Raw genomic sequence first — 15528 nt, 5'->3', positions numbered from 1 at the left:
ATGCTCTCTTTATGCCAAATGCTGTACTAAGCATTTTATACTGGTTAAATCATTTAATCCCCACAAGAATTCCGTAACAGAAGTCCTATTATTATCCCATTTTACCAATTAGTTATAGCTTAAGTAACAGAAACCCAGGTATAAATAGCTTGATGATGATGATGAAGAAGAGGAAGAGAAGGAGAAGAAGGAGGAGGAACTCCTTACTGGCACACATGACTGAAAAATGCATGAATGTATCAGACTTCCCATATGGATTGATTCAGGACTCAAATGTGGTCCCAAAAAGTCATTACTCGGTTCTGCTTCCTGTGGATTGGTTTCACTTTCATGTTTCATATAATGGGCCTCTCTCATCATGAGATCTCACATGAGCTCACATCATCATGAATACCAGTTAAGAAAAAGAAACTCCATATCCAGTCTTACTGTCCCTGTTTGACCACATGCCCATTTCTGAACCAATCCATCATTGCTGCTGGGAGATACAGTACTTCAACTGGCCGGACTAGGGTCATGAACCACCCTCAGAGCAGGAGCTGATAGTAAACTCAGCAGAACCATATGGATGAGGAGTAGATAACCTGAAAATCCAGGACTGTAGCCAACAGTGTTGTAAATTAATACTGGGTACCAAAAAGTAGCCTTATGTAAATATTTACTTTTATCCCTTCATACTTATTAAGAGATTCAGTTCATTTCTTTGGCATGCCAAGATCTCACTGATAATGATCCTCCATTTCAATATATCTCCAATTCTTCCAAGGTTCTTGTCATCTGTAGATTTTATGAACAGAATCACTCTATCTTCATTTTAAAACGGTAATGAAAAGGTAGACCCAATGGGGCCAGGCAAGCCTTGTGGTGTACCAGTGGCAACTAACCCCTTACCCTTGGTTGGTGTTATTCCATTGATCATATTTTTTCAATTGTGTTATATACATGTCTATCCCTAATTCCAAACCAAATGCGTCCTTTAAGCTTAAATAAATCATGAGAGAATGTCAAATGGGGTTAAATATTTATCCCTGAAGGCTAGTTCCAAGCCAATGTTTTACTACTTCCCATTATTAATGGTTGTATATGAGTAATACTATTTACTTTTACAGTAAATGTAAATATGAATTCATTTATTCAAATTGCTTAGACTCCATTTGTCTGTTTTGTGTTCTTTGAATTCTCCCAGTGAGAAGGAAATTCTGAAAGTCCTTCTTTTTGGAGAAAGGATTAAAGGCACGAGCAGAATGTTGTCTTGATTTGTATTAATACTTGAACGCTAAGGAGATAGAGAACTTGAATGTCCCTATATCTAATAAGACAATTCTGTCAGTATTTTTAAATCAACCCACCAAAAAAAAAAAAAAAAAAAAAGCCTGTCACATTTAGTATTATATGCAAATTAGAACAAATATGCAAGGAGTAATTACAGTCTTATCTAAACTTTTTCATATAATTAAAAAAGAAGATAGGGAGGGTGGGAGGGAGATGCAAGAGGGATGAGATATGGGGGTATATATATGTATAACTGTATATATGCTATATATATGTATATATATGTATAACTGATTCACCTTGTTATAAAGCAGAAACTAACACATCATTGTAAAGCAGTTATACTCCAATAAAGATGAAAAAACAAAGCATTATGGGAATGTATGGGCACAGATTTTTGTATAACAATATTAATGAAACTACAAAACAGAACCTAAAATACTGCTTTAATGAGTACGTGCACAGTATCTTGCAGGTGAATCACAGTACAGTTTCCCTTTTATTCTGCTTGCTTGGTAGTTTACACGTTATTATATATGCCTGCCTGCACTTAGCTGTGTTGACAATAAATTAATGTGGTAATTTAAAAAAAAAAGTACATTCTCCAGCTAATTCTATAAGGCTGGTATAGCCATGATATCAATACCAAAGGACAATATAAGAAAGGAAAATATAGACCCATCCTAATTATAAACAGAGATGCACAAATCACAAAAATTTTAGCAAAGTGATTCTAGCAATGCATAAAGAATATAATAGTTAACATTCGTTGAGTTCTTGCTCTGTACCAGGTACTAGTCTTTTAACTCATATAATTCTCCTAATAACTTATGAGGGAGGAACTATTGTTATCCTCTTTTTATAAAAGTTATCCCAGGAATTCAAGGATGACAATATTCAAGATGTAATTCTCCACGGTAAAAGACTAAAAGGGAAAAAAGTCATTTGATCAGTAAAAGCATCTCATAAAATTCTGTATCCATTCATGAAAAAAAATAAAGAATGCAATCTAGGAATTTTGGAGAACTTCCTGAAACATTAAGAGGATATAATATATATATATATGTATATAACTAAGATATATATATATATCCTTTCCTTTTGTAAAATTCAAAGTCTGTTCATGATTAAAAACAAAAAAAAACCTCTCAGCAAACTAGCAATAGAGGGAACATCCTTAATCTAATAAAGGATATCTGCAAAAACCTACATCTAAAATCATACTTAATGAGGAAATGTTGAATGCTTTCCCATTGAATTAAAAAGATAAGACAAGGATGTCCCTTGGGTAATTAATTTGTTTTCTGCTTAAATCATATCAGGGCAATTTAATATTTTGTAACATCAGAACCTTTTCAGAGTGGGAGATATGTTTTTCAGTGTCCTGAATAATTCTTCAGACTTGTTCTTTGCTATGTGAAAATGCTTTGTTAAACCTGTCCAGTACTGGAATATAAAAGCACAACCAATGCTTAGTGCAGCATGAGTTAGCATATCTTTCACCTAGGAAGTTGACAATATTATTGGTGATCCCTAAAATGAGGGTATCACCAACTGTAAGGGATTATTTGAGAGCCTATAGGGAAATCCTTTCCAAATTTTTATTTGGAACTCTGATGCAATGCACACCACTACTATCAAAACTAAAAACAGTGACGTCCTTTCATCTGCATTTCTGAATCAGTGATCATAATAAGGAAATATTCCTCTCTGTCAATATGCCTTTTACACGGTCCTCTGGCACAAATCACAAGACGACCTCAAATGATTTGAAACTTAAGTAGAAAGTCTTTGGAAAGAAATGTAATCTTGTCTCAGCAAGAGTCCAGATTCCTTTCTGACTTCCTGGCGATGGCCTAGAAAAGACTGTCTAGTTAATTATGATAAATTCACCTCATTTCTTTCTCAATGTGAGACAAAGTTCAAACCACTGATTGGTGAGCTGTCTCAGAGAAATCGAGATAGGAAATTGACCCCCCGTTTATTGTGGCAGTGATAATATGTACCAAATAGTGTGGATGTGAGGCTTAAATAGATAAAGCAGCTATACTTTGCACAGTGCCGGGCCCACAGTTCATCAGCGGTTACCATGATTCTTCTTTTTATCACCATCATCATAATCATCATCATCGTTATTGTCATCACTGAGTGTCTGCTTTATACCAAGCCCATATTAAAATATTAAAGGCAGAATCACATCCATTTGTATAGTTTTGTAATTTCTGGGGAGATACTTAGCCATTAAAAATTCATGATACAGTTATTCTTCAAGGAAAAGGTTTTAAGTTCACCATATTACAGGCTGTTGAGAAAGAATTTACTAATCAAATATTCTAGAAAACAGGCTACCAAAGTAGTCTCATTAAGAATATTCAACCTGAATATTAATAGATATAGGGAAATATTAAATATAATGTTATAGAAGTCAATACAAATGTGCAACAAGAAATAGAGACACATCTTAAATCAGAAAAGAATCTCTTCTGAATCGTTAACCAAGTCTTGGATCTGATTGATGCACGCCAGAGTTTGCACCTTCCTGACTTCACCAGCAGATGTTGCTGTGAAGTAGAATAAGGCCTGCACAGTTATAAGCATCCATGGGCCGAACTCTGAGAATAACTTACTCACAATGGAAGGGAATCTTTATATTTATTTGTTTGTATTTTTGTTTGCTTATTTTTTATTTAATCCACTGGGAACAAGTTGAAAAACATTTTTATGATAACTATTTCATTTCAAAAATTATTTTAGGGTTTATAAAGCATTTTTAGATACATTATCTCTTGTTGTATCATTTTCATAATGCCCCTTCAGCAAGGTAGGTAAGTCCTGTTATCCCCAGTTTTTTGGCTAATTTGAGATTCATAAAGATTAGTTAGCAGGCCTGACATTTTATAGTTAGTGGGTAATGGTGCTAGGATTTGAATGTTGTGTTTTTGACCCCAAGCCCAGCAAGCTTTCTTCTATACTCCAGATTTATAAAACCAAATGCAAGGGTCAGCAATCTGAGTTTTCAAGTTCACTGAATCCAGGAATATATAAGTGAACACATACAATTACTTTGACCAAGATTTTTAACTTTTTGAGTGCCCTCCCTTCCTTCCTTCCTTCCTTCCTTCCTTCCTTCCTTCCTCCCTTCCTTCCTCCCTTCCTTCCTCCCTCCCTCCCTCCCTCCCTCCCTCCCTTCCTCCCTCCCTCCCTCCCTCCCTCCCTTCCTTCCTTCCTTCCTTCCTTCCTTTTCTGTCTTTTTATTTTTGGCTGTGGTGGGTCGTTATTGCTGCACGTGCGCTTTCTCTAGTTGCATCAAGTGGGGGCTACTCTTCGTTTCAGTGCGCAGGCTTCTCATTGCAGTGGCTTCTCTTGTTGCGGAGCACGGGCTCTAGGCGCGGGCTTCAGTAGTTGTGGCACCCGGGCTTCAGAAGTTGTGGCGCACGGGCTTAGTTGCTCCGCGGCATATGGGATCTTCCCAGACCAGGGCTCAAACCCATGTCCCCTGCATTGACAGGTGGATTCTTAACCTCTGAACCACCAGGGAAGTCTTTGAGTGCTATTTCTTAGTGGCTAAAATACAGTTCTGGAAACATTTGGCCTTAGTAAGCTTCTCAAAGAAGAGCTTTCTAATATAAAATTTAAGAAGAGATGAAATAAAAATCAATTATAGTTTCTTCTTTGTTTTCAAATCTGTTTATTAAAGTGAAGTTAGTTGAGTAATTGCAAATACCTAGCTCTAATATTCTATAATATATACTTAATAGTCAACTGTTCTGGATTTTTTTAAAGGAATTAATACTTAATTAAAAGCCAACTCACATTGCAATAGACAAGGAAAATATATCAACTCTATCTTGTTCAGATACTCTCTCTGCAAAAAAGTTGCTCTACTTACATACATATGTAGGTACTAGAGTGACAAAGTGTCACAGTTTGCCTAGGACTGAAGGATTTCCTGGAACAGGGGACTATCAGTACTAAAGCTGGGTTGGTCCTAGGCAAACCAGGACAGTTTGTCACTCTAGCACACATACATAATATTTTATATTTTGTACATGTATTATATATTAGTTATACATGTAATTTTTCCTCTGAATAACTTGAGCCATCTTGCACAGTTCTTTTACTGTGCTATAATATGACGATGCTCTCAGTAACCATCCTGGTGAGTGAAACTCTTTGCCAATGTGCTAGACTAAGCCAGCACACTGATATTTCTCTTTAGATTATTTTATCACTATTTTACACATTTCTTACTTCCTCCTTTTGCTGACACTGTGTATTCTAAAACTCATTAAATGCTATTAGTGTAAAGAAAAGAGTCAGATAGCCAGCTTCCTGAGACTGTAAAGTGTATTTTGTACATATAGTCTGAGTATTTTGAGGGAATAAAGTGCTTGGTCTTTTTTATTAAAACGAAAAATTGCTCCACGGGATCAGGATTAGATTAAGTGGTCAACCAATAGTGGATTGAAGAAAAGATAAAGGTGTATTTTTTTGTTGTTGTTGTGTAAAAGAAGTGCAGGTACAGGCAGCCTAGGGCTGGCAAGACAGCTTCATAATATTAAAGGCCCAAGCTTATTCTATATTGTTATGCTAAATCTCTTGATCTAAGAGATGGTTGCTGAAATTCCAGCCGTGATTAACATATTCCCATCGGTCAGAAGGAGGAAGGGAAAGGGAATCACATTCGTTATTTCACCATCAGCCAGAACATAGTCATTTGGCCACATCTAGCTGCAATTGATGCTGGAAAATAGAGACTTTACTCCGAGTGGCCATACATACCATTAAAACCAGAATTCTGTTACTTAGGAAAAGAGGGAAAATCGATATCAGGGAACAATTAGAAGTCCCTAGAACACTTATCCAGATTTACTGCTGTAGCAGAGGTAATTTCTACTTTAGTAACTCAAGGGTTACTTTCTTTTTTTCAGTTTGTTTCTTCTCTGCCTTCAACATGTAATTCCTGTTAAAAATTAAAAGTTCCCTTACATTTAACTCTATCAGCATATGAATTTGCATATCTCTTGGCCAGCATCATCTTGGGTCTCTTGAACAGATGTAATTCATGCTGAAATGTGAAAAGGAATTGAAAGCATGCCTAACTCTCTGCTGAAGGTTCGGTCAAGTATTTCCTCCTTCAGCTCAGCATTCAGAGTCATAGACAGTGGCTAAACAGGGACTGTAACCTTGAATTATGTAATCTCCGAGTGTCTGAGACTGACCTGTGACCTCAAAACTGGGAAGGATTTTCTTTGAGACACTTCACTCTGGCTTTGTGGGTCTCACGAGTAGGGTGAAGCTGTATTGATACCATGAGTATATCTTCAAAGATTCCTAGATTTATAGAATTTCACTGGACACTAAGAGTTTTGTTTTTTTTTTTTTTTATGATTTTTTTTTTTTTTTTTTTTTTTTGCGGTACGCAGGCCTCTCACTGTTGTGGCCTCTCCCGCTGCGGAGCACAGGCTCCGGACGCGCAGGCCCAGCGGCCATGGCTCACAGGCCCAGCCGCTCCGCGGCACGTGGGATCCCCCCAAACCGGGACACGAACCCGCGTCCCCTGCATTAGCAGGCGGACTCTCAACCACTGTGCCACCAGGGAAGCCCTGGACTCTAAGAGTTTAACCCCCTCCTTTTACTGAGAAGTTCCAGAGGAGTTAAATAACTTGTCTCGACAAGACCAGGATAGTTAGTTACAAAATGTGGTTTGACAATTACTCCTGGCTCCCTTCTCCACACCTCATGAACAGGAGATGACCTGTGGTTGTTCAGGTCCTACCTTTAGGTGGACACATCATCACTGTGGTTCTACCACTTTTCCTACTGATGTTCACATGTGGCTTTGTGGTTCTTCTGTCAGCCCTTGCTTGCGTCGCCTCTACAGGAAGAGAACATTAGTGTGGTAGAGAGTTATCTCCCCATCTACAGGTTGAAGGGACTTGACTGTTCTCTCCTTTATGCGTAAGAGAATGGGATGTGTACTAAGGGCAGAAGTCATTGTTTCTTTTCCAGATTTTTAGATCTCCCCAATAACAGTCCTAAACCATCTCTTGCAGGTATCATGTGAATCTGAGGAACTCTGAATATAATTCATATTTTTTCCCCTGTATACATGGGACAGAAAGTTGTATATGCTCATAGCATCATCAAATTGGAAGGAATCATTATTTCTTCAATTCCTTGATTTCTCAGTTGAGGAAACTAAAACCCAGAGAGATGAATTGACTTAGCCAAGATCATATTTCTTGCCTATGATTTATAGGAAGCCAATGCTTAAAACAACTCTATAGTTTGTTTCTAACGATAGTAACTATTACTATTTACATAACAGATTAGTATCTGAAAACTAATTGCCTGCTTTAGATTAAAAAAAAGTGTGGATTTGCTCCCAAACATTTTAAATTTATAATTAGATGACATGGACTCATTTTTATAAAATATTTTATTTACAGAAGAGATTTACAAAAATAGTCTCAATAAAATTAATACAAAACCATTTTACAATATAACTTATATAACTATCTCCTCAAAAAATGACATTTGATTATAACACACACTACATTTGTATTTGTTAAGTCACATGGTAGTATAAATATGTTCTATCATCATTCTTTCATAATAAGGTATGTACCAAATACAATGAACAGTGGACAACAAATGTTATTTTATTATTCTTCCAATGTAAAATTCATCTCTGGCCAAAACAAAATTAGCCAAAGAAAAGTAAAACAATTGTCCTTCTGTTCAACCATACAGTCTTTTTTCATTATTTGAGAGTTTATCTGACAAAGACACAGCATTAATCTGAAAGCACATGGCATAAAGTCTAGTAACAATATCCCCAAAAGCCTTCTCCAGTGTCTCCCCTTCGACTATTTATTCAGTATTTTGCCAAGATAAATAAAGATTGATCTCAACTCTCTCCTTCATTAGTCTCAAGTTTTCTTAGTAATGCATTCAGGTTTTTAGACCTTCCCAAGTGGCATATGCTTAAAATGTGAGTTTCTTTCTTTGGCTTTAAGTAGAGTTTCACCACACTTAAGAAACGTACTGCGCTCCTCCGTGGGGCTGAATCTCCGTGACTGCCCACCCAACCACATTGCCCCGGATGTGACAGGACTCTGCTCCTCCGGTCTTTCTTATGTCTTCATTGCTGAGAACATGATCCCAGATGTTGAAGCCCGTGAGCCTGCCAGAAAAGGCTAATGTCTCATCAAAGCCACCACCCACACAGCAGCCATTCTTTTCTTGGCCAACCTGCAGGATTCCTCCTTCGGGAACAACGTGACCCGTGGCCATGTCTACAGTGGCGGCCACCAGGTCACCATTTACCCACAAGGCCACGTGCCCTTTCTCTGAATTCCAGGTGCTGCACAGATGGGTCCACGTTCCCAGGGAAATCACAGTATCGGTGACCAGTCTGTTTTCCTCTCCACCCACCACAAGCACGATGGACTGATAGCTGAGGTACAGCTGGATCTCATACGGATTCCTCTTTGTGCCATAGGAAAACAGGACAGTTTTGTTTAACACATCTGTGGCTTTGACCCAAATGCAGGCACTGAAAGCCTCAAGTTTCATTGGTGTTGCTGGATGCACACTTGCAAAAATCTTCTTGGAACGCATGGGGAATAAAATCGCTGTTTCACAACCTAGAGTAGCAAGGGAGTAAGAATATAAAAGAAAATACAAATTCATTCCGAAATGATTCTGGCAGTTAGGCATTTTAGGATGGGCCTTTTAATGACTACGGTTAAAAACTATATGCAGCAATATGTTATGACTTGAGGCGCCCAAGTATAAAATCTCTATAAAGGAAAGAAAACAGGAATAAGGAAAATCAACTGTCTCATTCAGAAGCATGTAAATGGAAAAGAAGGCACACAGAGAAATGGTAAAATTGGGTTTGAACTTGGGCACTCTGGCAGCAGGAGCCACACCCTTAACCAGCACACTGCATTGCCTCTTAGTGGTAGAAGAAGCCCTGGATTTGGCTAAAAGAGCTGGAATTCAGTTTGTTTTACTACTAGTAAGCTGTGTTGCTTTCGATGAGCCCCACAGTCTCTCCAGGCTTTATAGTTATCTGTCAAAGGCTCTTCCATTCTCCTTGTAATATTCTGCAAGTCCGTAAAGAACAAGCATGTAGCAGTCGAGAAGAGCTCTGTGGACCAAAGATATGCTTAAAAATTCTTACTCTGTCCACATGCTTATAAATGCTATGTAAGCCGTAACAGAAAACCTTTAAGGAAGAGTGAATTCTTCCGAGGGGTCGGATAGAGTATATATTTCTGCTAATACGCACTTAGAAGGAGACTTTCAAACTTGGGGGTTGGGAGCTTAGTAAATTCCCACCTCTGTCCATCTCCAGGTCACATGGCCAAGTCAGGGAGCTGCAGCTGCTGAAGTGAAGACCTTTTAGGTGTCTCTAGGAAATAATGTGCTAAAGCCTTTAACAAGTGAGCTCTGCCTTGTGCTAACCTCATATATGCATAAAAGACCATATAAAGAAAGAATTTTAAAAAATCTAAAGTAGGGCTAGGTATTCAGTTTATAACAACCTAAAGAAGATTTACCATAAGATACCTTTAAAAAGCAAACTCTCAGAGCTTTTAAAGACTAACTGGTGAATAGAACTTACAGGAACCAAATATCCACGCAAAGTGTGGTAAACTAAGCTAACTGCCTACAAGTGGCTGAAGGCTAGGCTCCATCCTGAAAAAATTAAGCAGATGGACCTTATCCTTTAGAAATAGTCAGAGAAGATAATGAGGTTCAGAAAATCCTAGAAAAATAACTATCATACTAAAGCACAAAATTGGTCCTGTCATACTTTGGTATTAACTTTTTCACTGAATAATTTGAATTTCTGAAGATTTTTTTAAATTAATTTTTAATGAGGTGTTGATTCTTTTTTCAGATGAAATTGGTAGGTACATGCTTTTCTAGCTATGTTATTTAAATCAATCAAAGATCATGGAACAAAAGATCACCATATGCATGGGCATTTGACATACTCTCTGTAATGTTTCAGTAGTGTTCAGAGAGGGTGCCAACTACAATCTCATGAACTGATTTCCTGTTTAAATAAGCCCAGGCAGTTAGGATTGCATTCCAAAGCCTTTCTTGATTGCTTCTCAGAGACCCAGCTTCCCCTGTTGGCTGCACTGGTTATGTGAGTTCATGGAGTAGAACTGCATGTTGACAAGTTTTTTTGTGGCTTCTTTTGGGGGCCAGTGATTGAGGCTCTTGATATGTCTTTAAAATGTCAGAAACTCTCTCATGAAATGGCTTTTAACTAATAGGTTTTTCTGATTATATTATCAAAGACCAAACAGAATTAAAACCAGGTTCTTAAGAGGCTGACAACAGAATGATTAGGAATCCCTTAGGAGCCAAGCTGGCAGGAAACCAAGAGAGAAGAAATCAAAGCATGTGGGTAAAAGTATTAGTAGAGGATGTATTGTAATAAGAAATTAACATTTTTGAATTCAGAAATACATCCCTCTTCTGCTCTAACTAGTATGCAGAGGTGGAAGTGAAACAGCGTAATTCTTCAGTTTTCCTGGTATGTGATATGTACAATGATTTATACATGGTTTGCAAAAGACAAGAAATTTCATCCATTAAAACAGCTAAAGAATTATAATTTGTCTCCTTGTCACTTACATTGAGGATCTATTGTATGTTTGATTTTATGATTTTTCCCCCCTCTGAAGCCCTACTTAATATTTTAAAAAATATGTTCTGTACTGATAGTCCTCAGTTATTTAGGAAAGACTCATATTCTGGTATGGTTTCTGCAATTTTAAATGCAACATGCTCTCACACATGCATGATTCTTCTCCTACCCCATCCAATAAGAGTTGCTTTATTGGACATAAAGAAAGGATGGTGCTTTTTGTAATTGTTTTCTGTTCATAAGATGCTCAGGAAAAGTGTAAGTCATATTTTCTTACATAGGACACAGATTTTCTAATGTAACCCACAATTGTTACATCACCATTTCTTAGAAATTTTGACTTACAAAGGAGTGTTACTTGGCTCCAAATCTACTCTTTATTTCCTTGAACTGTCTTTCGAATGTATTATTTTGAGCTCACATGTGTTTGAAAATTCACTTAGTATTACATGGGACTTCGACAGGTTGCATCTGGTTTGAACTGCCTCTCTCCTGTTTCACCCTGATCCTCCTCATCCCTGGGGTGCCACCTGGATACCAGTTGGCTCCTACATCTTACTGTCTCTCTTTGGATCCCTCAGCCTCTGGTTTATTCCAAACCTCACACCCTGGACCTCACTCTGGCGCTCATTTCACAGACCCGAGGGCTGGGGGGACCCCTTGGGAGATCAGATTCAGCCTCAAGTCTTTTGTTTGGAACAGGCAGGGAGGAGGGGCCAGCCCAGGGATTGGAAAACCTTCCTAAAAATTAGGCTGTGCCCTGAAATAGCGCGGGGAACCAGAGCTCCCCTAAAGAGAGAAGCCGGCTAAAATTAGACGAAGTGGAAATCCCTAACGGAGGGAAGCTGACACCGAGAGAGGTCACGGTTATAACCGGCCAATAGAGCTCCTGTAACGCCTGGTCGGATCGGGTGTCAGTGTGGGGCCCCTTGACGTCTATTTCAAGACTGTGATGATTACGTGCACATCTATCCTCTGGATTCCTCGGGACTGGAGACTACTTTTGAAAGCAATTTTCCCGCCTTGTATGGTGTGTCTGAGCTCTGTGACCATGCATGGAGAAACAGAAGGGTGTGTGTGTGTGTTTCTTCTCACTAAAGCCTCCTGTAGAGGGTTGGCTGACTCGGCTTCCCGCAACTCGCGCTCCGAGAACGAAGCCGCGTGGGGGTCCCCGCCCGGTCCAGCGTCCTCACCTGCTGGCAGCCAGCGTCCTGCCGCCCAGCCCTGCACAGCGCGGAGGTCGGCCTGAGTCTGCCGCAGCTCCTCGAGCACTGCGCCAAGGGCCCGCCCCGCCTCCTCCTGCGGCTGCAGCGCCCCGGCTTCCTCCAGGCGCGCCAGCCTGCGGCTCGCCTGCAGCAGCTCATCCAGCGCCTGGGCCAGCCTGGCCTCGGCGGGGGCCACCGGCGTGCACAGCCTCGCCAGGCTGCCCGCCAGCCGGCCCAGCTCGGCCCGCAGCTTCTGCAGCTCACCCCGGAGGACGTCGTCGGTGGCCTGCAGCAGCATGCCCTCCCGCATCTGCGAGTTCTCCAGCATGATGAAAAGCTTGTCCCACTCGGAGTTCTCCCGACTGCAGTCGCACGGCGTAGCTAGAGAACGGGACACACGCGTTACCGACCCGCCCAGGCCCTCCTCGGGTGTGCCTTGTAAAATGCCGACCTCCCTCGGTGGTCCCAAGTACTCATCCCCAGTACCCCCCCCCTTTCCTTTCAGGATACCTGCAAAAAACCAGCATGTAAATATCTCGAGTATGACAGAAACCATGCGAGTTTATATGAAGTTGAACTCTATGAAATTGCCGTTCATGGAGCTCAAAACGAGAATATAGGCGATTTCATACAGTTCGACCCATTATGTATCTCTGACAGAAGTAACTTTTTGAAAACGCTCCCTTCCCTAACGTGCTTTTCTCTTTTGTAAAACAAACTAATTTTTTTGCTTATTTCATTGGCTACAAAATATATGTATAATACTTAGACCCAAAGAGGCGGATATGTAATTAGGGTTAGCAGAGAAACAGTTAAAATGAACTTACGGTCCTCAGTGGGATGGAGTCCATTGTCTATTTCATTGTCCAGATTCACATACATGAGCTCATATTCATCCGAGTTCTCGGCCGACACTGCAGACCAGAGAGCACAAAACAGAATCACAGGGAGATGCATTGCTGAAGAGACAAAGTTCTTCCCACAGACGTCGGGAGGGGACGAGGCAAGAGGCTCTCAAGTGAGTGGAGAAGCAGCGGAGGAGAGTGAGAGGCAGGAGCTGAGAGCCCTTAATAAATGCTGGGGAAGGTCTGAATGGGGATGAATGAGTAATGCCAGTGGCACTGCGTTCACGGGAGTTCCCCTGAATTGGAGGGGGAGGGGTGGGTGGGAGGGCGAAGGAGACGTGGGGAGTTGCACAATAGTAAACCACAAAGGTTTGCACTGCAGTCAGATTAATTGGAAGAGGGTCAGAGGCGAAAGAGGTGGGGAGACTGGGCTAGGACTGTCTCCCCCTGGGGATTAGCTGTTGTAACTTGAATTGGTAGCACTGAAGGATGAGAGGGAGGGGAGGGGTATTAGGGGGAGAAATAATTCAGCAGGCATAGAGGTGTGAAAGCAAGAGCATCATTTCAGCATTTTGTGTGCACTCGCATTGTTTCACCACCGTTATGTATAGAAAACTTCTTTTCACTTTTCTTTGTACACAGTTTTACAGGTCTAAACTGTGAAAGTTACTCTGATTTCAAGATAAACCAACACAGTAAAAATTTGTATGGCTCTAGAAGCCAAATCCATTCCGAGTTATTCCACCTTTAATCCTTCTGGAGTTGCAACTATACTTTTATAAATGGACTTTCTAATGACAAACACAGCAAAACTGGTAAACCTAGAATGAGAAGGAGCTGGGGAAAAGGAATTAACTGATTTTAGGTGTGTTTCTTTTCATAACCTGAAATTATGTGGATATATTATTTCACTAGGCTTAGAGTCAAAGATCATATTTCTAAAGTAAATTTAGGGATTCCTGCTTCTGCCAATATATGGAGATCTATATAAGCTGAAAACTCTGGTGAAAAAAAAACCTAGAAATGTGTTTACATTAGAATAATAATAAGAACTTAAAATGTACAAATAAGCTTCCAATAAAGTAAGGGAGATATCCAGAGGCCAAAGAGAGGGAACCAAAAACAGACCCAAGAGCTGATGCTAGGCCCCCTCCCCCGAGGGGAGGTGAAGGGGAGGACATGTTGTCCGTTCTGTGATAACCAAGTGTTAATGGCCATATGGGAACAAGGCTTAGGCCAGGATGAGGAGTTACCTATTGGATTTCAGTTGGTCTCTGCCCTAGCTCAAGAAAGTGAGAAGTAAGCATAGCTCTCTTTGAACTCTACAGGGTCTCTGAGAGTTTGTGACTTTGGGCCTGCCCTCATACATGTTCCAGATTCAAATGTATACTGTCTGACACATATTTATTATTAAAAATAAATTCATAATAAAAATTATTTAAACATATGAGGGAACAATCCACCATAAATTAGAACCAACAGAAACCAAAAGGGATTAGACACCCCTCCCTCAAGAATTTCACTTATTTAAAATATCAGCTAGAAACTAGAAAATAAGTGTGTTTAAAGTGATTTAAGATCTACAAGAAGGAATTGGAAACATGAAAAAAGAAAAAGACACTGATATTTTTTAAAGAATCAAATATAACTTCTAGAATTAAAAAAAAGTTAATTGAAATTTTTAAAACATTCAAGGAATGGATTAAATGACAAATTAGGCTGAAGCTGAAGAGAATATTAAGGAACTGGAAGAAAGAGCTAAGAAAGTAACTCTAAAATCCTTTCATTGTTCAAGACAGGAAAATTAATTTTTCTTTGTTAGTTCAAGAATGTTTGTCAAAAAAAAAAAAAAAAAAAAAAAAGAATGTTTGTCTTTTAAAGGACAGCCACCAAAACCAAAAGGAAATAAAATGTCCAAATGGAAGGAATAGAGTGAATTAAAAAAAAAAAAAAAAAAACTTGACCTATTCAATAGGAAGCAGTGAAGTAGGGAAGAAAAGCATAGACAGAGCAAGATAAGTAAAAAGCACAATGTAATGTAAAAATGAATCCAAATATACCAGTAATCACTATAAATATTAATGAAACAAACTTTCAGTTAAGAGACAAATGTTTGTCAGATAGAAATATTTTTTAAGTCCAGCTATAAGTCACTTACAAGAGTCACACATAAAACATAAGAATCTAGAAATCTCGAAAACAAAAAAATTTAAAAGTGGTGAGAGAATATACCAAACAAGGGCAATTCAAAAAAGCTAGCATAGTTAAGTATTAATATCAGTCAAAAGTAGACTTTATTTTTTTTTTATTTTTTATTTTTGCTGAGGGATTTTTTTTTTCATTTTAACATCTTTATTAAAAGTAGACTTTAAAGCAAAGAGAGAAATTAAATTATGATGAAATGCTTTACCAGGAAGATATCTCAGAACTATCTGGTAGTTTCAAAAAAATATGCCAAATATTGACAGACTTATAAGAAGAAATTGACAAATCCATAATCATAAAGACAGATTTTAACGTACTTCTC

The 15528-nt window shown here is 39.1% G+C and overlaps 2 protein-coding genes across 2 annotated transcripts in view; one reads left to right on the top strand and one right to left on the bottom strand.

Moving 5' to 3' along the window:
* VEPH1 (ventricular zone expressed PH domain containing 1) overlaps positions 1-15528 on the top strand; it is a 214913-nt gene that overhangs the window by 42264 nt on the left and 157121 nt on the right. The gene's annotated exons all lie outside the window — the stretch shown is intronic.
* Positions 7697-13202, bottom strand: PTX3 (pentraxin 3). The gene is made up of 3 exons (XM_019946333.3): positions 12984-13202; positions 12145-12537; positions 7697-8924 (listed from the first exon to the last, which is right to left on the bottom strand). Exons 1-3 carry the CDS (start codon positions 13111-13113, stop codon positions 8311-8313), a joined length of 1137 nt encoding a protein of 378 aa, XP_019801892.2. The 5' UTR covers positions 13114-13202; the 3' UTR covers positions 7697-8310.

This window comes from Tursiops truncatus, chromosome 4, assembly GCF_011762595.2.
Source record: "Tursiops truncatus isolate mTurTru1 chromosome 4, mTurTru1.mat.Y, whole genome shotgun sequence".
In the NCBI taxonomy this organism is placed as follows: Eukaryota; Metazoa; Chordata; class Mammalia; order Artiodactyla; family Delphinidae; genus Tursiops; species Tursiops truncatus.
The sequence above is the reverse complement of the archived record's forward strand: the minus strand, read 5'-3'. Positions and strand labels throughout refer to the sequence as shown.